The sequence below is a fragment of the Vidua chalybeata genome, chromosome 2, assembly GCF_026979565.1.
Source record: "Vidua chalybeata isolate OUT-0048 chromosome 2, bVidCha1 merged haplotype, whole genome shotgun sequence".
NCBI classification, from domain to species: Eukaryota; Metazoa; Chordata; class Aves; order Passeriformes; family Viduidae; genus Vidua; species Vidua chalybeata.
Genome location: NC_071531.1, coordinates 70,905,764 through 70,931,391, shown reverse-complemented (window position 1 = coordinate 70,931,391; position 25,628 = coordinate 70,905,764). Strand labels below are relative to the sequence as shown.

At 39.6% G+C, this 25,628-nt stretch overlaps 1 protein-coding gene across 1 annotated transcript in view; it reads right to left on the bottom strand.

Annotated features, from left to right (window-relative positions):
* GTF2E1 (general transcription factor IIE subunit 1) overlaps positions 1-25,628 on the bottom strand; it is a 48,837-nt gene that overhangs the window by 18,144 nt on the left and 5,065 nt on the right. Inside the window, exon 2 of the mRNA XM_053935648.1 lies at positions 22,298-22,775. Coding sequence (XP_053791623.1) covers positions 22,298-22,745 — 448 coding nt within the window. The 5' untranslated portion in view covers positions 22,746-22,775. The remainder of the gene's footprint in view (positions 1-22,297; positions 22,776-25,628) is intronic.

The following is a 25,628-nucleotide window of genomic DNA, read 5'->3' as shown; positions in this document are numbered from 1 at the left end:
TACACTAGCACTTCTATTTTCTGAGAGAGATCTCTTCTTCCATGTTCACTGCCACTACCAAATCCCTTTAGTATCATACAACACATTTCCCTGAGCAGAGAGATCCAGAACTCTGGCACACCTACTATGCTACTTATACTCCAAAAGGACCTCAAATTCCACTGCTCAGATATGGCAACAACTTAAATCCTTTACATAGAAATTCTGGTCAGAGAATTCAGAATCAGAGTTCATGTGCAGCAAGAAAAATCTCCCACATCAGCACCCAGAGCCACCAACAGAGAACAATACAGATTAATAGAAAAAAATGTAAAATGTCATTTTTTGCCTTATTATAATAAACTCCAATTAAAAAGAAGGGCACTCAAGGGAACACACAGTGGATGCTGAGACTTTGCATTTCATACAAATCTACTTAAGAACAAAGAACAAAATCCTTAAACCATGGTCCCAAGGCAGTATTTGAAAGGCTAACAGGGCCAGTATCAGAAGCATGCGTTTCCATACCAGTGCTTGGGATGGCAGCAGCTCAAAACAGCAAGAGAGAGGAATTAAAGGAGGAGCTCCAAGTCAGCATGTTGTTTCCAGTCTTAGTTTCAACAGCGTCACATAATGGAATGGGCCAACAACAAGAGGACAAGCTGCTCTTAAGTTCACTTTTCACTTTTTGTTTTCCAAGAGGTTTTGGAGGCCCTTCACAACAAACAAAGCAGTTTTTTTTCCAATGTTGGTTACTTAAGAATAAAGACAGACTCTTACCAGAACAGACATCACACTACCCCTCCTTCCTCAAGGTCTGAAATAATTTATGGGCAATATTGACCAACTATTTAGTGGTGGAAGAGATCATGCTCCTAGCTTGCATCTTTTGGACGTGTTCAGCACTGCAAAAATATACATCAGTATGTGATAAGAAAGAATGTTCCTTTCCAGGTGACTTTCTGCTGGTAATGTGAAGGATGATGCAAGGCAGCATTTTCTACTCAACTAACTTGGATTCTCAGCCATACATAAGGTAACAGATCTCCTTAAGAAACTTCTGCACATACCCTTTGCCTGGAAGTGCCACCTTTTACCTGCTGCCTTACACGGTATTTTTGTTAATCTATTGATCCATTCTGTATTTCTCACATTTTAGCACATGAAGCCTCACTTCTTACCTGCCATCAAGGAAACAGAAATATCCATTAATTCTTTTTTGTTCCTTCTGGATAGTCAAGCCACCCACTGATCTCTTTTCTCCTTAATGTTATGCCTTTTAGAAACTCCTTTGTGCAGAAGTTCTTTGTTCTTTACTCTCAAAGGAAATATCTTTCCCCTGCTCCCTGTGAAAACTACATGGCACATGAAACCAAGTTCCAGTAGTGCTCCATGAAGGGCCACCTCTCCTGGCTGGGGAAGGATTACAGCCATGCCAGCTCCCACCTGCAGGACTCCCTGCACATAACCTGGGCCTCAGGCCAGAGCTGGCAGAAGAGAGTGAAGAGAAGCCCAAAGAAGTGTGATGGACAAACTTCCTCCAAAGACAGCACTTAGTGCTTAACCACCCTTCTTCCCTCTGTCCATGCAGAGCCATTAGAGTAATGGGAGCAGCCCTGAAAGCTTGGGCAGTGCTTTCTAGAGGCTACCAGGGAGGACCCCATTTTCTCATTAAATGTAAGGGAGAATAAATGCAAAGAGAGGCTCCTCGGGACTCAGCTGAGCTCCAACTGCAGGACAGTGCCAGAATTGCCATGGACAGAAATATGTTGGCAGTTTCTAAGTGAAAGAACTGCACAAATGCCAGGGGGGAACCTGGAGCATAAAGGGAAACTAACACAAACTAGGACTTCAAAAATGTTGAAAAAAGAAATTAGGAAGGAATAACAGGGCACCAGGTGAAACAGGCAGGAGAAATTGCTGAGGCTGCTCAAGTGCTGGCCCATTATACTGGGCAGGATCTCTTGTGAAGCCTGGACTGACGTCTGGGTACCTCTCTCCCAGACTGCCTCAGGGAAAGAAAAAGACTAGAGGAGGTACATTTTTTACCTTCCCTATCCTTTTCTTTTGACTCATGCAGTGGGAACCACATGGGTCTACATAGGTTAGAGGGACTAATACAACAGTGTGGCCTGGGGAAACACTCACAGGTGCCACAGGCTTGTGTTAATAAACAGAATTTCTGCTAACAACACTTCAAAGACCAAATTCCCAGCACTCTCACTTCTACTACCTGCTTGGAAAGAAGGTGCTTTTTTTCAATAACTGTTCTTCTTAGAGGAGAAATATCTCTACAGCTAAGGGCACTTTTTGCCTTCTGTACTACAGTCTCTCATCACAGGTTTCATGGTAAAACTGAGTAATGCTCACCCATGGAACCAGGTGCCTCCGCACTGCAGGGTTGGTACAAAACCTCACCTTACCAGCATCCAAGCACTTAAAAAGATTTAAAGAGCAAGCCACCCCATGTGCACACAACTTCCTTTAAACCACCCTCTCACTCCAGCAACATGCATACCAAAAACAGCAGTTTGCAAGGGCAAGGGCAATGAAATAAACAGGTTCCTGAGATTATTTCACTTAGTAAAAAAAATAAATAACAAAGGACATTTCAGATACTACAGACACCAAATAGTAAGAGCCTGAGCTTCCTGCAGCAGCACACAGCAGAATTTATCGGAAACAAAGCCAGTGAGACTAGTTTTCCAGTTCAGTCTGACTTATGCACATCAATAAATACCCCAGTAAAAAAAAAAACTGTTTTAATTCTCATCATTTTCTACACCAAGCAAGAGAAAATGACTTGTTAGTATCAAGAATATTTTAACAGAGTTCCTGATCTACAGATTACTGCTGTTGCAGATAACCCACCAGTGATCTGTCATCTCAGTCATGGAACTGTTAAAAACAGGTTGATGAAGCTCATAGTAATGCCAGACAAAGCAACAGAAAGTCTGACACCTGCAAATGCTCAGCACAGAGGCACCACCTCTCTTTATGCCATTCTATCTTATTTCTAATATATCAAATTAGACTACCCGAAAAATAAAAGCTGAAGCAGTTGAATTCAGCCTTGCCTTGCCTTAACCCTCCCTGTTACATACAGACAGAGCCCTCAGATTATGGTATAACCTAAACCAGCACTACTTTCTCAACAGAAAGTATAAAAGAAGAACAGATTAAAAATGTGAAGAAATAGCAAATTTAACCCAATTTTTTTTATTTTTTACTGTATATTTGTGGAGAATGTGCTATTTAAGACAGACTGTACAGACCTCACAGTCTTAGATAAAAAATACTTAGTGTATCACCTTCCAAAACAAAGCACAAATTTTCCACAAATTACATCCCAGCAAAACCTATCTTTGGACATCAGCTTGGTTGGACTTTGAAAGGACATGCCATGACATAGCCTGGACAACAGAAGCTGAATACACAAAATAAGAAATTTGGTTTAACACATGTTAGTAGCTTAACAAAATAGACTGACAGGTTATCTAAGTGGACTAAGTGATCAAAAATTACCATTCTTTTTTATTACAAAATAATAATCAAGAATGTACTTCCTGTTTTATTTCATAATGTGATCCATCACTGCTAGTTCTTAAACCATCTCATTAACCCCTTCAGTGAAAAAGAAGGTAACAGGGATACTACCCTTCAGATTGCTAAAGCATCAGAACGGATACTGCCTTTCAGCTCAGGGGGTTGAGTCAGCTTTTGCCTTGTCTGTTTTGTGAGTGTAGAGATGTAACATTTGTGAAGGGTTTTGAGCACAGCAAGTGTCAAGTCCCTTCCTCTGACACTGATCACAAATCTGAAACAGGTGCATTCATGGATAACACTTCATACTAGCAATAGAGATAGTTCTTGTAAGGGTCCTATAAACCTCTTAAATATTTTCATTTCATATTATCTACAACTCTAGTGAAATAAATGCAAGAAGAAAGTGACCAAGTTTTCCCAGTCGCTTTTCAGAAGCAAAGCACACCTGCAGATATATGAAAGTGTTAGTAGATAAAAAAAAAAAAATCCTAAAAACATTCCTCGTTTGCTTATTAGAGTCTTTTCTCCCTCTGAAACTTTTTTTATTTTCAAAACAAGTGCTTTTCCAACAATTTATTTTACAGAGCTGTTTCTCCGTTCTTTCTTCTCTTTTTCAGGGAAAGCAGTGGCTTCACAGCTTCTGATTAATTCTGATAGACAACCAGCAGTTAGCTGGCACATCATCATCATCACCCTAGGATGAACAATAATCTGCCTCACCATCTGCTCCCAAATTTATTTTTAACCAGCCCCTGCTCCCTCCAGTGCAGAGAGCATAGCAGGAAGGGCAGCCTTCCCCTGGAAGTGCTGTGCTGGGAGGTGGTGTCAGGGGCCAAGAGGGGACCATCCTGTCACACACCCCTGAGCACCACAGTGGATGGGAAACAGATGGATAAATGCAGCATCCCAGAAAGGAAAAAGGGCTTCTGCACCAGAAGGGCTGGCAACTGCCTGTTCTCCTCCAGCAGATAGGGAACACCTGCTGGTTTTTCAGTTCCATGGGCAAGTTAGATAAGGTTAAACAAACAGGACAAGGTGGTAGGAGAGCTAGGGGGAAGTGATGGATATGGACCAGTTATTGATGGGAATATGCATGCCTACTTTTTCTGAGGTCCACCCAAAATTTCAATGTAAGAGCTTTTTTGGACACTTCAGTTCACCTCTGAAAGTTCAAACTGTGCAGCGTTCACAGACAGACACTGGCCCAAGTGAGCTGTGCTGCTGTGCCAGTTAGTGTATGACATCTCTGGCGTAGCACACACTAGATGCAGTCATTTCCTTTGAGAAGGAGCACCAAGATGTTACATCTCATGGGGAAGGAAGCTGGGGGGTGGGAGAAAGGTATGAGCACAGGCTTGATGAAGGCACAGGGGAGTGAGTAGGTTCATTTTGTAACTGCATGGTTCTGCTCGCCACCTTCAGGTACAGAAGCATAGTCCAAAGGTGGCAATTACAGGGTCACTGTGGCTGTGTCACTGCTCATAAGTGTTGCTGTCACCAGCAAACTGCCCATAGACAACGTTGTATGTGGGCACTGATATGTTGTAATAAAGAAAAGAAGGAAATCAGCTGGAACCTAAAGCTTTGTACAGCTGGTAAAATAAGTCACACATCTCTGATACATCATCAGCAAGATCTGATGATGATTCCCTCAGAGGAAACAGGGAATTGTTGAAAGCAGGCTCTGGGATATGAAGAACTATCAAAATCTCAGAAGGACAAACATGAAGAGTAAAAAGACCAGATCTGACAAAGAATGGAAACATAGATGGACCTTAGCATGTCTCCAGTCCAGCCTTTTGCACAAATGAGGGAAATCAAACCTGACTGCTCATGACTCTATCTACTGATGTCTTGAAACCTCCCAAGGGTGTAGACTGTACAACATCTCTTGAGCAAGTCTTGCTCAAGGTGAAGAGGTCATATATCAGTTCAGACCCTCTTGTGCTCCAACCTGGCATGACTCTGAATATCCTGGCTTTGTCTTCCTGGAGATCTCACAATTACAAATGCTGAAGAACAGGTATTAGGTGTGATGCAAGCTGATGCTGGACTGTCCTGAAAAACATCCTCACCAGGGAGAAAGGCTACAGGTGAACTGACAATAAGGAGGATGTACAACTGAAAAATGTTCTCAATATTCTCAGTAAGTAGGCATTAATAATCTGGTATCAGGTGGGAATAAGTGAGGCCCTGATCACAGTTAGAATTTTCTAGTGAGTGTCAGGTAACTAAATTTTGTGAATTTAGCTTACAATTTAAAGGATAGGGCTTATCAGTGCATTAGGAGACAGGACGGCCATTCTAAATGGAGAAATGCTTGGAATAAGTATAAAGAAATTCAGGATAGATTGGCAGAAAATATAGCACTTGGGTTAGGAAAAAAAAATAAAAGAAAGAAGAGAAAAAAGAAAAAAAAAAAAGGAAAAAAAGGAAGGGAGGTGACCAGAAGGAGAAGGGGGTAATTGTTTTGGCAGCACACTGCAAAGAACCTCAGGTTTATAAGAAGACAAACCCAGGAACAAAACTTGTTGTGCTGCAAGGAAAGTAAGAGAAAATCTGGCTGCTATGTATATTAATAAACTATGTTGTGCATGACTATGACTGTTACTCTCCACAGTATGTTACCCTGCTTTATTCTTCCCTATGAATTATCTCCTGATAAACCAGGTGCAGCTTCAGATTCCATACTTGAGGATAGGGTCCAACTGTAAAAATTCCAAATGAACAAAATGACACAGCTTAACAAATGTTTCATTGGGGAAAAATTGGAAAGACAGACTTGTTTAGTTTTAAGAAGGTGGTGGTAGAGAACAGCAAATTTTGGGTATTGCAGTAATGAAAACACTGACAAACTCTTCTTTCATTTCACACATACATAAAAAGATTACTCACTGCTTTAATTCGGGGTAAAAAAACCCCTTTAGGTTAGGGTATTATGAAAAACTGAGGATAAGAAGCCCAGAATATGCCAGCCATGAAGGTTAAATTTACCCTGCTTCAGAGAAGGATGATGACATGGCTATCTCTTCTAGCCCTGCACTGTATGTGAAAATAACCTTCAGCATATTCTGAAATGCTGATACTTCTACTGTATACTCATTCCCTATTATGTATCTACTTTTCAAAGCAGAAACACACATGTTTTTAAAGCCACAAACATAAAATTAACAACCAAGTATGAAAAATTGAAACAGAACTTCCCTCCCACCACTGAAGGCTGTTTAATAAATAGAATTATTAACGACATCTTTCCTTGGAAAATTTGATTCTGCATCAACATTCTGGTTCACAAATGCTGTATCTCTTGTTTCAGGCTTTCTCCTATACATTTTAATCAACAGATTGCCAGTTTTAGACTATGTTTATGCTGGAAGCCAGTGAGCCAGGGTCACAGTAATTGAAAGGCACAAGAAAGCACACTCCTCTGGAGGCCTGTATGATTATCCATTCTCCCTTGCCTTCTTGTTAGTTCCAATAACTGATATTTTAATCAATACCCCACAAGCCTGAATGCCTTTCTTGCTGGGACTGTAGCAAACACTTGCACCAGTGCCTTACACACAGCCTGACAGACCATCTGCTAACCTGTTCAAGTGAAAGTCCCAGCTGTGTGCTTTACTTTAACAGGTTATTTTATGTCTGACTTGGCACTGAACATCTCTTGATGCTCTTGTCCTGTTTTCCCAGTCTCCAACACATGCAGGCTGAAAGAAGAGAAAAAAACTGCAGGTTGATTCCTATGACAAATTCTCGATCCTCATTTTTTTCTCTTGCTCCTAACACACTCCCTTACAAGGTATGCTGAAGCACACTCTCCCTTTGGGAGACCGGATAGAGTGAACCTACTGATTTCAAAGCTGGAAGGAAGCTAAATCCAACTTGAATTCATTTAAGCAATGACCACTACAAAACCCAAACCAGTGAAAATGCTTGATCCTTCACACTTTAAAGTGGTTTCAGGGCTCAAGACAACAAAGTACACATGAGGAATTTTACCTTCATACTTGAAACACTGTACAGAATCTGAGCCATGATATTTGTGATCTGGTTGCTATTTGTGGTTTTAGCGTATCAAAATATAAAGCACAGCTGAATAATAATGACTAGCTCAAAACTATCCTAAGTGATAGAGTTTGATTTCATAAACAAGAAGTTTTATTAATGAATAGCTTTCTTGAAGAAAACTAAACCTTGTTATTTTTGTAGCACAGCTCGATGTCTCTTTTGAATTGGGTTGTTCTACACAGAAGTTTAATATACACCAGACCATACGTAAGCTTAGCTTTAGCTCGTGGCAGTTTAGTAAGTGTTCCAGAGTCACAGAATGAAACTGGCATTCCCATGGTGCACATAACAGCCAGAAAGAACTTCCACTGAACTTAGGACACTTAAAACCAGACAAGAACATAGAGGCTACTGCTGTGCAGGGCTCCCTTCACGGGCAGCAGAGAGAAAGATGCTCTGTTTACAGTTTTCTTCTGCCTCAAGTGTCCATGTCTGCTCTGTAAATGCCTTAAATTAGGAAGATTAATACCTTGTCTAGTGTCAGTGCCCATGCTTAGGAAGACTCTCTTTTTCTCTCTCTCTCATTTACTGAATTGTATCACTGGAACATTTTCTAATGTTCTGCAAGTAATGTTTTTTTTAAACAAAAACATTGTTGATGCTAACTTTGGCTTCCTTCCAACATCTTCAAAAGAATACAAGAGTTATCTGCATCAGTTTCCTGAGCTGCATTTTCGTTTTACTTTAGCAGAATTAACTAATGAATAGTGCCACTCTAAATACCATATTTTGAAGCACAGGCAGATTAAAGGTTCTACAGTTTCAGATAGTGGCATCAGAAAGAAAATAACAATATCCCAGCCTTTCAGGTTTTCTCTGAGGATGATAATTTAGAAGTCTGAACTCAGAGTCTCTTTCTAGGTTTGTCACCAAGTTATTTCCAATTAGGAACACATACCCGTGCAATTTATTTACATTTATATATACTTTCACAAGACCTCACTGTAACACTGTCAATTATTGCCATCAGAGAAAAACATTACCGACACAATTAAAAGTTCTTTTTAATTAATTAATTTAGCTGCTAAGAGTGCCAGCATATTTTAACATTATACATGAAAAAGCAGCTTAGTGCAAGCATACACTATCTGATACAGCATATAAAGCAGAAAACTCATTTGCAGAAAAACAGTATCTTGAATTTCTTCTGAGAAGAAAGGGCATATGCAGATTGTGTCAAATGCTTATGTACAGAAGAAATAAAGTTGAAAATCTACCTTAATGATGCTAATTTTCTTTTAAATTTCAGTTTTTCACTCTTAAACCCAAGCCAGAAAGCTCTGTTTAGGTATTTCATATTCATCACTGCAGTAACTTCTAGAGTCCAATGTCAACAGACTTTTTACTCTGCCTTGCATCCTGAATAAATTTCTGCATGTATACATTTTTGACAAAATCTAAGAAACAGTATTCTGAGTACTTCTCTATTCCTATATTAAACACTTTTTTGCAGAGCAAGTTTGTATCAAAAATTTATCTTCCCACGCAGATAAGCATCTTTCCCTACTTACACAATCCAAGAGCCTATCACTTTTGCTGGCTTTTCTTTTAACAAAAAGCCCCAGCTTTCCTAAATATTTCCAAAATAATTTTGCCTCACTCACAACAACCTGAGGAATGAAGCAATTTGTTCTGGTTCCATTTGAACACACAGGGATGTTTTGCCTTAGAGCTGTGACAAAGTAAGGTAACAGGATAAAAACAAAAGCAAAACCTCAAAGCACATAACCTTGCTCAGCTGCAACCTGCAGTGTTAAGAAGAGAAGAGCTTTCAACAGGAAGCAGGCACAAAAGCAATCACTTGTTATCACTGCAATCCCAAACTGGAATAGTGTCAATTCTCCTTGGGCAGAAGATGTAGAACAGCACTACAAAGTTAGTGGCATCCTCTTCTGTGTGCTTCAAGGACTACCTTTCAGCTTGTTCATCACGTAAGAGTCACAGCAATCCTTTTTATCTGATGCACATCCAAAGGGATGCACAGAAACACGTGAGACAGGTTAAAGATGCCAGAGAAATCTCAATTTCACAGCAGCGTATTCAGCACATATAAGGAGTCTATTTCAGGGTCAAGGAAATCCAGACAAAAGATTCCAGTGGAAGGAAGAGGAAACATTCAGCTTTTTGACAAAAGCAGTCCACAGGAGATCAGGGTGCTTTATTAAAATCCATGCAAGTCTTCTCAAGAGCAAAAAACACCGCTTTTCAAATTTATAAACAAACCAAGAGTCTGATTTAACTCTCAAATAACAAAATCATAATGCTCTGGATTAAAAAAATAAGCATTAAAAAACTTCCATAATAACATCCTGACATGGGCAAGGGACTGGAAGTTGTCTTTGGAAGAGAAAAGAGGAAACCTGAAGCTCCAGATCATCTTTTTGATTGCACATCCCATCAGTAAAAAAAAACTTTTGAGCAAACTATAAGAATATGTACATATAAATTGTATCTGCAGTACTGCAATAATATGCTATATATGATAAAGTATACACAAAAATAGAATTAGGAAGAAGATAAAGATGAAAAACTGTTTTAGAAGATTTTTATTGATGTTACAAAAAATATTTTCTTAGTATTCCTCCCACCTTGATGGATTATTTTGCATGCATCCCACTTTGGAGTGTGCTGCAGATGGCCTTTTCTCCTCCTTCCTACTTCCAAAGACATTATCTAATCTCTTGCAGCTCAGTGAGGAACAGCATTTACCTGGAGTTAATGCAGAGAAAAATAACAACTATGATAGCAGAGATCTAGTGACTAGAATTTAGGACTGGGGAAGGCTGGAGGACAGCTGAGACTCAGCCCATTTTGTTAGGGGTTATACTCCATTCAGGAAAACTGGATATTGGTGGAGGCTAAAGCATGGAAGAGAATTTATCCATAAGGAGGGAACTGATCAGGAGTATGAATTATAAGAGGAAGAAAAAAGTGAGCCAAATTTTAAGTTTTAGAGAAGGATAATGAACTAAGATAAAGGATATTGAGAAAAACAGGAAGCATTTTGTTTGGGAGAAGAGATGAGCTTCAACTGTTCTGGATGCTTATCAGCAAACTAAAGAAACATCATCCAGATAAATTAATCACAAAATGATTGCACACCTGGTGGAGAACACCACTTTAAGAAAAAAAAACATTGCTTACTGTTAGCCTTAGAGGGCATTTCAAGAGTCTAGCCTGGTTCATTCAGTTTCATACTTTCTCCTAGAGATTTTGAAGGTAGACTCTTAGGTGCATATGCTATGTACTAACAAAGACAAAATTGGAAAATGTGTCAAATCCTCAGTAGAAGACACTACTGGAATGAAAAACTGTCTTTATGAATTACATAAATTGTCATTAGTCAACAAGATGCTGTTTAGTAAAGTCCAAAGTATCCATTTATTTTTCCATACCTGCACTTTACTTTCTATATTGCTTACAGATGATGGCTGTGAGCCTTATAAAGGCACCTTTGGATTGGCAGAATAGGTATAAAAACAATATCTTCTACCACCAGACTCTGCAATATTGGGGCACCTACAAAGACTGATGCAGACAATCCAAGTGAGTGCCTATGCCTGCAACTATATCACACAGGATATTCTCAAAGGAACTTCTAACTAAGAGATCAATTCCAAGTTTTAACTGATCTAACCTGAAAAGGTGTATCAAAAATTATATTAAAGGATTTTGCATCACAGCTGACAGTAGAATGAAGAGCCATCACAAGTTAAGGTGTTTTGACACCATGAAATTGTACAGCACACTTGTAAACAAACACTGCTATTACATTAAAGAAAGTGACTTTATATAGCCTTAATAAAAAATCAGTGAATGCATATTAAAAATGTTTTATTGCACAAATTCTGATGCAGGCAGCAATCTGAGAAGAAAACAAACAACAACTACATAAATTAATTCTCAAATTTCCAAACCTGATTTCCTGTCTTTCAGCATTCAGTAGCTTACAGGGTCTTAATGCTCTTTCAAAACTGATTATAAACAAACATACGGACATTAATTGCAAATCTTTGAGCCCTCACAGGGAGTTTCAAAGAGCAGGCCTGCTGAGCTGTTTACTTGCATTTGCTTTCCCTCTCCTTGAGCACGCACTCATGCTTGGTGCCACAAATGCTTCCATCAGAGCAAGCAGAATTGGCACAACTCCAAGGCAAATTGTCATCTTGCTATTAGAAATGCACCAGAGATGATAAAAGTGAGCTAATAAACTAAAATTCAAATAAAAAGGGGTTAAGAGAAGCAAGCTCTTATTCCTTTCTTTTACAGGTGTAAGAGCAGCTGTGCTCCAATGATCTTGAATTTGAGATATAACTCATTACCTGTACTCTGAAGAGGGAGAAGCACAGTATAAATGATTCATTTAACAAGGTCTCATTCAATCCAAGAGAGCAGCAAAAGACAAAAGAACATCAGAAATTTGTAAACATTTGTTTAGAATTTTGTCATCTAGTTAAATATAAACATAAAATTTCAGAACAGTGCTGAAGACCAGTAGAGACTCATTGATATTCATGAGGCATTGGTACTACTCACATGGGATACAGAAGTTCAGAACTGCACAGAACTGAAGTCCTGCAAAAAATACTTGGTAGAAAAAGTTCTGTTTCAAAAACTGTCAGCCTAATCAGGCAAATCAAGCAAGTGTGAGGAAACAGTGTTATATATTTCTCCCATTTGGAAGACAGAGAACCTAAGTAATAAGTGATAAAGCCATGTAAGGATACTGGAGCTAATGCCCAGTTTAAGCTGTGGTATCTAAACAACACAAGGAGCATTTAGGAGGAGCTAGAAGCTGCATGCTGATGGGCACAGGTCAAACTCAGGCTCAGTCACATCTTCTCTGGCTCCACAACTGTAGTTGTCTTCCCTTCACTAGACTGTAACCACTGCAGTCCTGAGAATACACAAGGCAGCAGATCCTTAACACTCCAATTCCTGAATGAGTACTACAGATTCAGATGATGACCAGGATCATGTTTTGGAAGCAAATACTAAACTGCTGAGAAGCACAGCAGCCTTCATTGCCTGAAAGCAGCAAGTTCCTGTCAGCTTTACAAGTTACTGCTTTTGTGGGTCATTAACTTCCAGCTCCAGGCAGATTAGGATGAATCACCAAAGCATTTACCAGTGGCAAGACCCTTGGCTGAGAGGGAGGACCACAGGCAGGACTAAGGAACTCAATCTTCAACAAAAACATTCCAGCCTAGACACACGATATTCAGTTATCACAAAAACATTTGGGTGATAGTAAGCAGCTCAAGTGTGTCTTGAGACCACACAGATTACCTTGAGTTAAATTCTTTAAAATGCAAAAAAGGATTATGTCAAGCACAGAACCAGCCCAAAGTTTTAGCTGATAGAGCATCATATACAGCAGGCGAGAATTACTGCCTCTTCCTTCATCAGCTTCTGACATTTAAGATTTTTTACACCAAGATTTTTACACAGACACACAGATCAGCCAATTTGATTACAGCTTTTATTGTCTTCTCTTATAAAAAGAATGTTCAGATAAGTTCTGTTGAGTTTTGTTTGGTTTTAAAATCGATATGTTCTGTTCCCAACAACAATCATATATTCATGTGATCTTGTTCACAGAGCAGGAAGAACCACTGAGACTGCCATCTCTCCATTTCAGCTTGAGTGAAGATTCACAAATCACCTAATCTTTTGTCTTTTATGGTCAAGTTGCATCCTTGTCCTCACTGCTTTTTAGGCTTCAGGGTAGATAAACAAACCCCTTTTTAATCCGTTTCAGCAGCTCAGTGTAATTATTATGGAAATTAAAAAGGTATCTCTTCTTTCAGCTCCACTGAATTACATTGAGAAGTTGCTAATCTCTTTGCAACTTAAAACTACAGTATTCAAGTATTCCCATAATCATGGACACTAGAAGTTTATATACTCCAGTCATGCAGTAAAACTACTAAAGGCATTTATCTACTTGCCAACAGGATTGTTTTCAGAAGCAGAGTAGTTTAACTCTTTTCCCTAGCCTGAAGCCAGCAAACTGCATCATATTGTTTCAGACTAACAGCAAAAGGAATCCAGAAAAGACAGCCTGCCTTAGCTCCACCTGTAAGCACAACCAAAAAACCTGATTATTAGCCAATTGTGTTAATTCATGTTAAGTCCCCAAGAAGAAACAAGAAAGTAAGAATAAAACTATTAAACAGCCCAAGAGGAAGAAAATTTTTGACTGTGAAGAGAGAAAATGCTTCCATGATGCAATTTTAGACTGGCATTTTCAGAACAGATTTGTATTATTGAGTTTTCTCCTGTTCCGTCAAAGCAGCTGCCTGTTCCCTTCTGACACCCAGATTTCTTTTAATCAATGAAGACAGGATGCTGTGTTCTGATGAAATGCCCTTCCTGGCCATCCCTGGTAGAGAGAATTAAAAGCCTTGCCAGTCCTTTTGAAGTGCAAATCTTCACCAAGTAGGTTTCATGCCTCTTGTTATTGTTGTCTCTCTCAGAAGAACACTTTTGAGGTGGAACACAACACTAGACTGTTTACTTATCTTCTAAAGTGCATCCTGCCCTGCACTTGAGATCCTATGATCTCTGTCTGCACTTCCACGCTCCTTTTTCTGCATTCCCAAATCTCACATTGTTCAAGCAAAAAAACTTTGGTAACTCTAGACCGCAAAACAGCTCGTTCCTCAAGTGGCAGAATCACTTACCTGAACATGGGTTGACAGATTTTGTTCCTTCAAGCTCCATGCCTGACCTGCAATGTGCTCTGGAAGACACATATCAGTACAGGATGGGCACACTTGAACCTCCAGCTTGTACCCTGACAGCACTTTGGAAGAAAACACACCCAGCTGTATCACTCTGATCTTAAATTGAAAGCCAAAAAGACACCAGCTTTTTTTCTGGCCGAGAACCAAGAACATGGTTCTCTATACAAAGAGAGTCCAGGGGCCCAGTCAGCAGTTTAAAATACATTTCTCTAGAGCACTGTAAAGGATACAAGTTAATAAGCTCTGCCAGGGGGCCACAGCAGGTTATGAGTGGAGAATGAGGCATGCAAGGTGTTCTAAGGGCAAAGCAGTGCTGTAACTCAGCTGTGAAATAGCAACTTGATCACAGATTGCAATGTGTATATGGAACTGCCCCTGTATGTATTTATTTCTTCACCATAATTTAGGTAGTAAACTTGAGAAAATTTAAGATATCAACCAAACTTCCTTCAGCATTTCACAACGACATTAACCTATACTTCATGCTACAGTTTCCCCTTCCTGATGAGCTGGATTTGCAATTAGAAAAAGGGAACAATTTAACCTTTAATGTTAAAAAAAAAAAAAAGCAGCACCTTAAGAACAACTTTATATTATCTAGAGGAACACCACATTGCTCATTCATCTCAGTGTGCAGATCACTTTTAACTCAACTAAATTAAAATTACTGTAACACAATTTTTAAGCAAAGACATTTCTCTTGAAAAGGTAAATTAAACATTCAAAAATTGGACTGTATGGGACACACATCAAATTATTGTTAATTCAGAAGCATCAAATGATTTAATATGTATTCACTATAAACTGGAAGAGAGAAATCCTTTCCCCGTCTCCAGAAGCTAATTCTGCTGCAGCTCATATGCACAACCTCAGCAGATTTGAGCTGACAGAGCTCTTCCTTTGGTCCTACTGTGGATAAATTAAGCCAGACACTAAGGCAAGAAAACACAACTGGACAGAGGGACTATCCAAAGGAAGCCCAGTGGGAATCAGAGATAGGTGTTTTTTCTTTCAGTCAAGAAGACTATACCAAAATACCAACTAAGCCAACATACTATACCCTTGAATTGCATCCAATAGCAGAGAGACTGCTAGAGGATTCTCCATGAGCTCTTGAGCTGACTTACAGATGCCCATGCCTAAAAGAGTAACACCCTTCACAGATGACATTACCAAGGCTGCAGTTTCAAAAGAACAAGTCACTAGAATAAAAGAAAGGAATGCTGCAGTTCAGCTTTCATCACTATAAACGGCTTAGCAATATTCACAGATTTCACAGAGATCTTCTTGCTGCAATCTATTTCAATTCGCAAAGCTAAGAGAAGTTAAAGTGATAACCTTTACTTGAAGGGCAATTACTTCTTGTACTTCAAATAACAAAATGCCCTTCACAGATAAAACAAAAAAAGGGCATCAATATTGCAAGTCAGGGCATGCATTTATCAGATAGGTTTTTTAACCTGAGAGCCACAAGCATTCCAGCCAGAGGTCAGTGTGGAATACAGGGAAGTGATCAGCCAGCATTCTACAGGCAGAAGCTTATCCTCTTGGCTGCTGTTCTGCATAGCACAGCTTCCAACCCTACCTTCACCTATTTCCCCATCAAGCTGAGAGATCCATGGTTAGACCAGCTGGTTATTTTCCAGACAGGGTGCCAAACTCACAGGGAATGGGTTCAAGTTATAGATGCAACCTTTAACTCACTCTACAGAATATTCTTACTTTGAGGAAAATATGCATTAATTCTGGTATGTTTTTCTCAGTTTTCCTTTCCCTGTGGCTCCAAACCTTATCGAGCTGAAGCAGAGTGAAGCTGACAGGAATACTCTTGGAGATTTTGCCAGGAATTTGAATAGAAATAGAAAAACTAAACAGAGCATGGACACTTTCCTTCTGCTGGTGTTTGCCAAAAGCTCTCAGTGGCAGCAAAGACAAACAAAATGTGCTTGTAGAGTCAAGGAAAATCACACTGATGGGTTTTCATGCACTTGGAAAGCTAACAATGATAAAAACACACAACTTCACAGAACTTGAAGTTGTTCAAAGCAGAACTGTTCTGAATCCTTTCTTTTTCAAGGCAAGTTTTAGTATGCCTATTTACATTAAGACTTGCCAAGTCCTCATTTTGGCTGGTTAAAAGCTGTAAATTGTTGTAGTAGTAGCATCACTTAGCACATATATGGCACTACATGGCAGACAAAGCTATCCAGAATGTCTGAAAATCACTGAACTCAAAGGACAAGAAACAACAACAAAGATCAAACAGGACTGGCTACATTGTATGAATATATATAATAAATAGCTCCATGTGATTTATTTTTTTCTAGTGGCTGGAAAGGACAGAATACAAAAAGAGATGTACTAGAAATGGACACAAGTGCTCCCAAAGAAAGGGTAAGGCAAAAAAAGCAGGGGAAAAGGGAAGCATAATAAAAAATTAACAAAATAGATGGGACAGGCTCAAAAGTAATTTGAATCAGATGAGGAACTTTTGAAGCTAACATAGAACTTGCCTGAGGAAGTGGGAATTCAAAAGATGAGAAGACAGATGTGTTCTGAGCAGCTCATTGGGGATGAAGTGAGGAGCTGAGCACTCAGAAGAAAAGGCAGTAGCTCCAGAAGTCAACACACAAGACCAAAGCAAAAAAAATGAAAGACTAGTCAAATTTCTAATCTCAGAAACAGGGCCCAAACCATGTAAGTGTTCAGCTGCATACAGGCTGCCTGAATGTGATATTAAGTGCCCTGTGACAGGTACACAAAACCAGTCTCTGAATGTGTTATGTGCAATTCTGTTAGGAAGTACACAAAGGACATGTGAGAGGCTGACAGTAAAACAAGTGGGTTAAAATTATATTCAAGGTGCTGTCTTTCCTTCTATAAAACTGATATTGTCACCTTCAGTTTGTTCTTCCCAAATTAAATTTCTTATCAGTACACAGAATAAGAAAGGCATACAGATACACAGTATGTTACCATTACAGTGCATTTATAGGAACAGCTAGACATCCCCACAAAATCACTCACCAAACCAAGAGCAAACTGTGGGAGGATGAAGAGCAGACAAGTAATTAACTGCTGTGATTTCAAAAAGCAACAAAATATTTCAGTGATTACAACTGTGATTAAGAACATCCCAACAAGCATCACCTTTCTGATTCACATTACCCACTTGTCTTCCATCCATTTCTTTCCACTACTATTCACACCTTATCTAACTGAATATTATGGTGAGGACACAATGTATAGATGGACATGAGAGATGAACTGTAATTACAACATACTGGTTACATCTGTATTTTTCTTCACAGAAACAGAAGTGAAAGAAATTAAAGACTGGGTAAAAATTATATTGCAAAGATGGAAGAGAGCAGTGGAAAAACAACTTCATCTAGCCTTACACTTTCTAACATCAAATTCACTTTCTGCACTGGTGAGTATCCTAACAGTTTGGTATTTAGAATACCTAAGAAAATCCAGGGCTGAATACCAGTGTGATGCACTGCAGAATCTCATTTCTGCCATTCCTTCACTTCCAACTCATTCTCCCTTTTGTATTTTCTAGTCATATACTTTCTTTCAAACTGACCTTGAATTTGACAGAACTCCAACACCACACTAGATTTACAAATATGATTAAAGTATGAGAATAGGATACATTAGAGACCTTCTCCAGCCAGATCCAATTAATCACGCTACAGAAACACACATCCATGAACACAATTTCCAGTGTTGTGACATTCCATAGATTAAGCAAGCCAAGCCTATCTCTAGACAGAAAACACAGAGCCCTCTACCGGGTGAGAAATACCGCAGCTCCTCCCATCCTTCCCCCGCACTCCACTGCACGCACGTGGGCGGGTTCAATTCTCCAAATATCCAGTCCACAGAATGGTATGAAGTTGTTTAGGTTGATCTGTAATTCAAGGGATTGGCCTGCAGAACCCAAATTTCTGCAGTTTTTACATTAAAAGCACAGAGAAGAACATTCTTCCCATAGGTTTAAGAGACTAATGTAACATCCTATCTTTAGGTAAAACAGGAAAACCCAGTGTTCCCTTACATCAGTGTCCACTGTCAACCCAGGTCTGGCAGTAGACTGAGTTCAGAAGTGTTATTCACATCACACATCTAACGGATGGCTTTTATTACTGCTCCTCAACTAAACTCTTTCCTTGTACACCCCCTGCCTCAAGAGACAACCTTTATCTTGTTCAGGGGAATAGCTGAAACTTTCCACCTCCATAAGCGCTCATCACAGCAGCAGCTGCAAACTATTGCTCATGTGCAGAATGAGGAGTGATGAAATACCAGAGTACAGTCAGACAGCAGATGATGGCACAAGGAAAAGGCAAGGATCAAGTGATCATAGCAGGATATTCCAGGAAAACAACTATCTTTTTCCTTTCTCAGTCATCCTATCTGAAAAACAAAGCTAGAAGACTTTTCATTCATCAGCATTATTGTTTTCTCTCCTGTAGATTACAAAACACTCACAGAAGTGGCTGCTCAGCCTGTAACAACCCAGTCTGTACCAATTTCCATCCATAGGCAAACTCTTCAATCAGAAAGTTCTTCTAAGGTTTGCTACAAGTTTCCATTGCAAACTTTTGCACAGTAAAATCATGCTGTGTTCACACTATTTGCCCCTAAAACCAGGGGTTACTGATACAGTTCTTTGGAGGCAACAGTAAAAAACAACACCGAGGAGAAAGTGTGACAGCTAGAGATCTGCTCAAGCTCCTCCTGTAGAACAAATGGGGTTAAAACTCCTGACGTGGGCATGTCATGCTCAGAGTTAACAGGCACTCACTCACTGGTCATCCAACCAAGCAACTCCTTCAACACAGCATGCATTTCTTTCCACTTTTCAGAAGATCTCCTTGTGAGTTGAAGCAGCAGAAAAACTCCAGTTTTTGGCATCATCTTGACTTTCACTGTCTCACATCCTGTCCTTGAACTTCCTTCAAGTACCAGATAAGAGTTGTTCAACCTTTGACAACATAGAAAGTCTTTGGAGGTTTTTTTGGCTTGAGACATTTAATGGCAGAAAAAGGGATAGAGGAAAAAAAAATCTTGCAATGTTTTTAAAAGCAGAGGGAACACACTCTCAAAGTAACACTTCTATTTAAAATCTACATTTAAAACTACTGTAGTGGCAAGCACACTACTTTGTTCAAAATATTTTTTCCAAGTTAATTGAACAGCAGTCAAAGCACATCTGTATCTACATGTCCTGAAAACAAAGCCTTCTCATTATCAATTATTTTCTCTCAGCAGACTCATATCTACCCTCCAAAACCATCAATAATCACATTTTCTGATGAAAAAATAAACACTTCGGTTTATTTCAACATTATTCAGAGAGGGAGTAAAGAAAAGAGCCAAAAGAGAGCTACTTGACCCATAAGAAACAAAAGTCTGCTGAATCCAAGAGCTAGACAAAGATGCTGTGATAAAAATGAAAGAGCTCTACAGATCCAAATTATGAACAGGCTCTTTATAAGCACCCTTAATTCAGAAATTCCAGTATAATGACCAGAGTCATGAAGTGGTTCTGGAAACCTCTTCACCCATGCTAATAAGGAAGTGCAAAAGCAACTCTTCCCATTCTGCAATTGCTAAGAGTTTGCATTTGAGTTGTAGATAGGAATGAGAAAAGCATAACAGAAGAAAACACAGGACATCTAAATCACACCTCTCTCTGAATGACAAGGACAAAAGTCAGGCTGTGAAAGAGGGTATCTTTTAACAAAAAACTCTCAATTTAAGTGCAGCTTGGTCCAGACTGGTGCAGAGAATGCTTTCCATGTCCTACCTGCTCTATGGATTAAGAGATTTTGGCCCTGCAGGCCTTTTAATTCACAAAGTTTTATCAACATAGCTGTAGTCTAAGAGCAGTTCAGGTCAACTGTGACTGAAGCTATGTGGCTTTCAGTTACCCTTCAGCAGTTGTACTGCCACAACTTTCCATGAGTGGGAGAGGTTTATCTTTAGCACTGACAGGAGCTAAAGACATTCTTGGAAAAGCATGGCTCTTCACTGTCTAATAAACCTTGTTTCTCTGCATGCCTTGACCTCATGAGTTTCCTCTGTGAAAGACCTAGGGGTCTCTCAGGTCTTTTCTGATATAGAATTCAGAGCAGCAGGAAACATGGAGACAACACATTCCACTGCAATATAAAGCAGACATACAACAGTATCATTGTGCGTTATGTAGATGAAGCTATCATTGACTCAAAAATAATATAAAGAGAAACAGAATATATGCAAATTCTAGGCAGGTATGTTCTTACTGAAAGTAAGTGGAGACAAACTGACAATCTTGTTATTTGCACAACCACTGACAGAACTCCTGGGAATTGCTGAGAAAACAGCACTCATCCTTTTCCTCCATCAGAACATAAAACACTCCATGTGCCAGTGAATGATTTTACACCGGGGACACAGCCAGTGCTGTACAGCAGGCAGACCCTTGGTTGACCTTATCAGTTCCTGGAGCACAGGCCTTGGTATCAAAGCTAAATCCCAGCAATATTATTTTCAGCACGTCCCTGACAGGCAGTTCTTTGCTCTCAGAACTCACTGCCCCCACAGGCTGGGAAGCAATGGCCACAGGCCTTTGCTAAGGGCTACAGGTCCCCGTGGGATCAGTGTCTCGCACTCCCCACTGCATGTGTTCTCTGCACAGGTTCTCTACTTGCTCCTTACCAATGAAAACTGCAAAAGCACCATTTCCTTTCAGCCAACACACACAACCACAGCCACTACAGATGATCATTACATGTGGAGGGCACAGAGTTTCTACACTCAGTGATGAGCACAGAAATTCTGTGCTGGCACTGCTGGTTTGGTGCTCTACAAGGAAGCAATTTCTACTCAGCGAGCTGCGCTGGATTTCATCAACAATTTTGCTTGACTTAGTGGATTCTTCTTCTCTAGTACTATCTTCACGGTTGCTCGAGTATATGGAGTTTCACAGCTTTTTAACTTTGGAGGCAGGAAAAAGGGAAAATGAGAGGTTGAACATTTCTTGGGTGTTTGCACTTGGCAAATTAAACATCAGTAACCCTAGATTAAAAGCTTCAGTGTTGCTAAACAATCAAATCTACAGATTCTCATTATGTTAACTGACACAAAACATCATACTTCAACGTATCCAAGAGCTCTCCTAACTTTTGTCCTCTTACTTTTCTGAAAAAGTAAAATCAGGACACAGAATTCCCAAGAAAAAAATTAAAAAGTAAATTAACACCTAACCTCCCTGCCTTCCCCCCAAAATAATCCCAGATTAGACTAGCAAAACAGAGTCTCCTTTTATTCCCTGGCACAAAAGCACAAAGTAAACAATGACACCCAGTAAAGACTCTCGTTTCATATGCATGAGACAGATACACACTTCCACTGAGACTTAGACATGAATAAGAATCTTGTTTACTCCCAATCACAGACAAGACCATAATTAATTTATTTTAACTTTTGTGAGACTGCCTTGCATCAGGAAACAAGGTTGTGCAGTATAATGCACTAGGGTAGAGAATATTCAACAGTAACAACTCACTTCTTGCATGACCAACTAAAATCAACTCTACATATACCCTCTCTGCAAACTATCTGGAAGTCTTACAGTTTACTGGCGAGAGCAGGTTATACTGAAAAGCCATCAGCTTCCAACAACGACAGATTGCATTATTCACCCTTGAGTGTGACTTCAATAAGACTTCCATTTCTCTACTGCGTGTCACTCAAAAGCATTTCACCAAGATTCCTCTTCATCTGTATAAATCTGTATACACTCTTTTTGTACTTTGTTCAAACATTTACCACCTGCAGAAACAGAGTGCCCTCTAGCTCTGGCCAAACTCAAAGAAATTTTCCTAAGGCTCTGTCTCCTTAAACACCAGCACTCAGAGCCACAGGAGACAGCAAGAGCAGTCTGTTAGCTGTATCCTTACCTGTCCTGGGGTCAAACAGCTGGTTGGCCTCCAAATCTGTGAACGTGCTGAAGCAGATGGGGCATTTAAAAGAGGCACGGTTGGTGGAGTCTCTCTCGTCGGTCTCGATCCTGCGGCGCATGTGGTCCAGCTTGTACTTGACCACATTGACAAGCAGGCGGTAGTTGATGAAGTAATAGTTATGGCGTGTGGTCTTGCCGTCAGGAGCTGTCTCGACCCTCATCCTGCATTTGATGAACTTGTCACCCTTGAGGGTGTTGAGGACAGCCCTCAGCTGCTTCCTGTCAAACTTCAGGAGCTCCAGCATGTCCTCCTCCTTCACACAGGGGTTCCTGATGAGGATGTCCAGAGCCAAAGCATGCTCGATGCCATAAAAGCCACGCACCACATATTTGGCAAGGCGTTTGAGAGCTGCTGGGACCTCAGTGAGGACGTCTGGGTCAGTCATAGCAGGTCCAGATCGTCAGCTTCATGTATACTATAAGGACAAAAAGGCAGATGGAATCTTAGCTAGCCATCTAACTTCCAAAGTTCTTATTTATCTTACTTAGAGGTATGAAAAGCATGGGTGTTTTTCATTTCCCTTTGCTAAGCCTTGTACTGTCTCCTTAGGTGTCAATAATGCTACAGAAATAGGAAATGATACCTCTCATTCAAAGCAATACAATGTAAAACTTTTTTAAAAGCTCACAAGAAATTAGTACCAAAACATACAGCAGATTTCATTTGTATTCAGTCACAGCCAACACAGCTTGAGTAAGAAAACTGTCCTCCAGAAGACAGCTTTGAGATAACTGAGACCTGTAAATTGGGAGAAGCAGAAAATGGCTACAGCAAGAAAGGTCCTAAGACAGCCCAAGAGTGCAGTCTGAGGGCCTCAGCTGACATCACTTGATCCTATTGTAAGCAGCCCTGTCTGGTTTAACACCTCAGCCATCCCTCAGATCCATCCATCAGATGCCCTATGAGAACAGCTTGCTGTACAGGCTGGGATGCATTCATGCACAAGCTCCCAGCTGCACCATGAGAACAGATCCTTGCTTATAAACAGACCTCAGTCAATTATCTGCAGCATGAAAACCATTAGCACTACCAACTCCTACACCACAAACTGCTTCAGTCTTGTTCTTATATGAGTAAAGAGGTCCTTACAAAGGACTGACCCTTCATTTAAAGTCCCACACTCAGGCCTTAAAAGCCCATAAGTAATATAGCATAATAAACGAAGAAAAAGTCAAGACATACCAAATATGGTATGTTGAAAAAAGAAGAAAGTATTCCATGAAGTATCCTTTGAGTTACTTACCACCAATGACCAGGCTACCTGTGACAAGACAATAATTTCTAACTACTCTATTTCCACTTCACTTTTCTTCACTGTAACATCAAATGACACAAATTTGTCATGACTATGACATACCTGGCAACATATATAAAATCACATGCAAGGAATTCCTCACATTGTCACCCCTGCCAGATTTAGCTCACAGACAACACCAGTGATTCAAGGGAAGAACAAAGTACTAAAGGAGCTTTTGAAATGGCCATTTAGAAGATTACACTTCCAGCTAACATCAAATAAGACTCTGAACTATCTTTTTCAGTATGAGTTTTCTATGCTAGTTTAGGATATGAGTAACTATTTCTTCAGCAAAAGGTTCCTTCCACTGAAGAAAACCCCCCTCACCCTAATTTCTGGGTTTTTTCATCATTGCTATGGAATTTTTATCTGTGAACTAATATATTAAATTGTAAAACTCTGCCAATTCTAATTTTCATTTCCATTAGATGTTTCACACACTGTATATGTATCTCCCCAGTATTCAAGCCTATCAAATAAAGCAAAAAGTGACAGAATAAAGGATCTGGATGAGTATCGTATTTTTTTCATCACTATCATAAAACCACTGATAGGCCTTTTCACACAGACCATTACACAACTTTTGTCCACTCCCCACACTAAGACATCCCTCTGAGATGACCAACACTGTAAGTAACCAATGAGCTACTGACTCACTTCCATCAGCTAAGACATCTCAAAAATCTGTGATCATTTATCACAGTAGTCTTCTTGGATATTTTTTTTTCTTACGATAAACAGCGTCCTCTCAAAAAAGTGTAGCGTTACACACTGAAGCTTTCCTCCTCTTCCATCCCTACCCTCTGCTGCCACTGAGGAGGGATGTTCCTCTCAGTGGCCAGTACCACTACAAAGCAATTAGACTGTGGAATATGAAGCTCCACATTAACTAAATTAAGATCATCCTGTCTTTTATGCTTCTTGGATAAGAAAAACACCACTTTCGTAGTATTCTTTCAGAACACTTCCCTACTTGAGCTTTTCTTTTCCTCTAACTTAGAGCCAAATGGTATTTGCAGTGCTCAAATTGAAAATAACTGAATGACATTTGTTGACTGCTGGTGTGCAGGCTGACAATAGCTCACAGCAAACAATGCCTGGATGTCCAGCTACAGCTTCCCTTTAAGGAAATTCACTTAAAACACATCTATCACACCACAAATTAACCATGAAACAAGTACTTCTAGAGTCAGCCAAGTTTCTCTTTCATGCCAGAGACACAGTGATTCATCTCACACAAAGGAGAGTTTTATAGAGATTTGCATTGAAGGTAAAAGTGTTAGCAATAAATGATGTCCCACCAAGAATGAGCCATGCAGTATTTTGGAATCTCTAAGTCAGACCAAATCTAAATACTGTCACAGAATATTGTCTTTAAAGATTAATGTCATTCTGTTGTTATTTTTTCAGTCTTTCAGTCACTTAAAGACAAACCTTGGTTTTGACTGTATCTGTCAGCAACATACTGACACTATAAAACAATGTCAATGCAGAAGCTGGAGGGAAGCTTTGATTTATTCAAATTGATCAAATCTTATTCAGAGTTAAAGCACAGTAAAGAATAAATGTAAAGATCAATTTTAAATAAAACCTGGCACCCCAGGAGAGTTAAAAAGTCAGATTTTTAAAGTCAAAAGCTTGTTAAGTGATGATCTGAAGAGCAGACAATTTCTCTCTTCAACAATCCACCTTCCCTAAAATTTCCTTTCAGAAAAACTTGGTGATGCAACTTGCAGGGGCACAGTGACCTTCAGACATCAGTTGAAATAAAAAAAAAGGAGAAAAATGCTTTTAAATAAGCACATCTCACTCTGGACACCTCGCCTGAGAGCTGATGGAAAGCACTTTCTCTGCATTGATAAGACAGCTGCAGATTTCCACAGATACTTCCAAAATAGGTTTAAAGTACAATTTCCTGAATAATGCACTCAAACAGCTTAAACAGAGACTTGCAAGGGACCAGTAAATAAA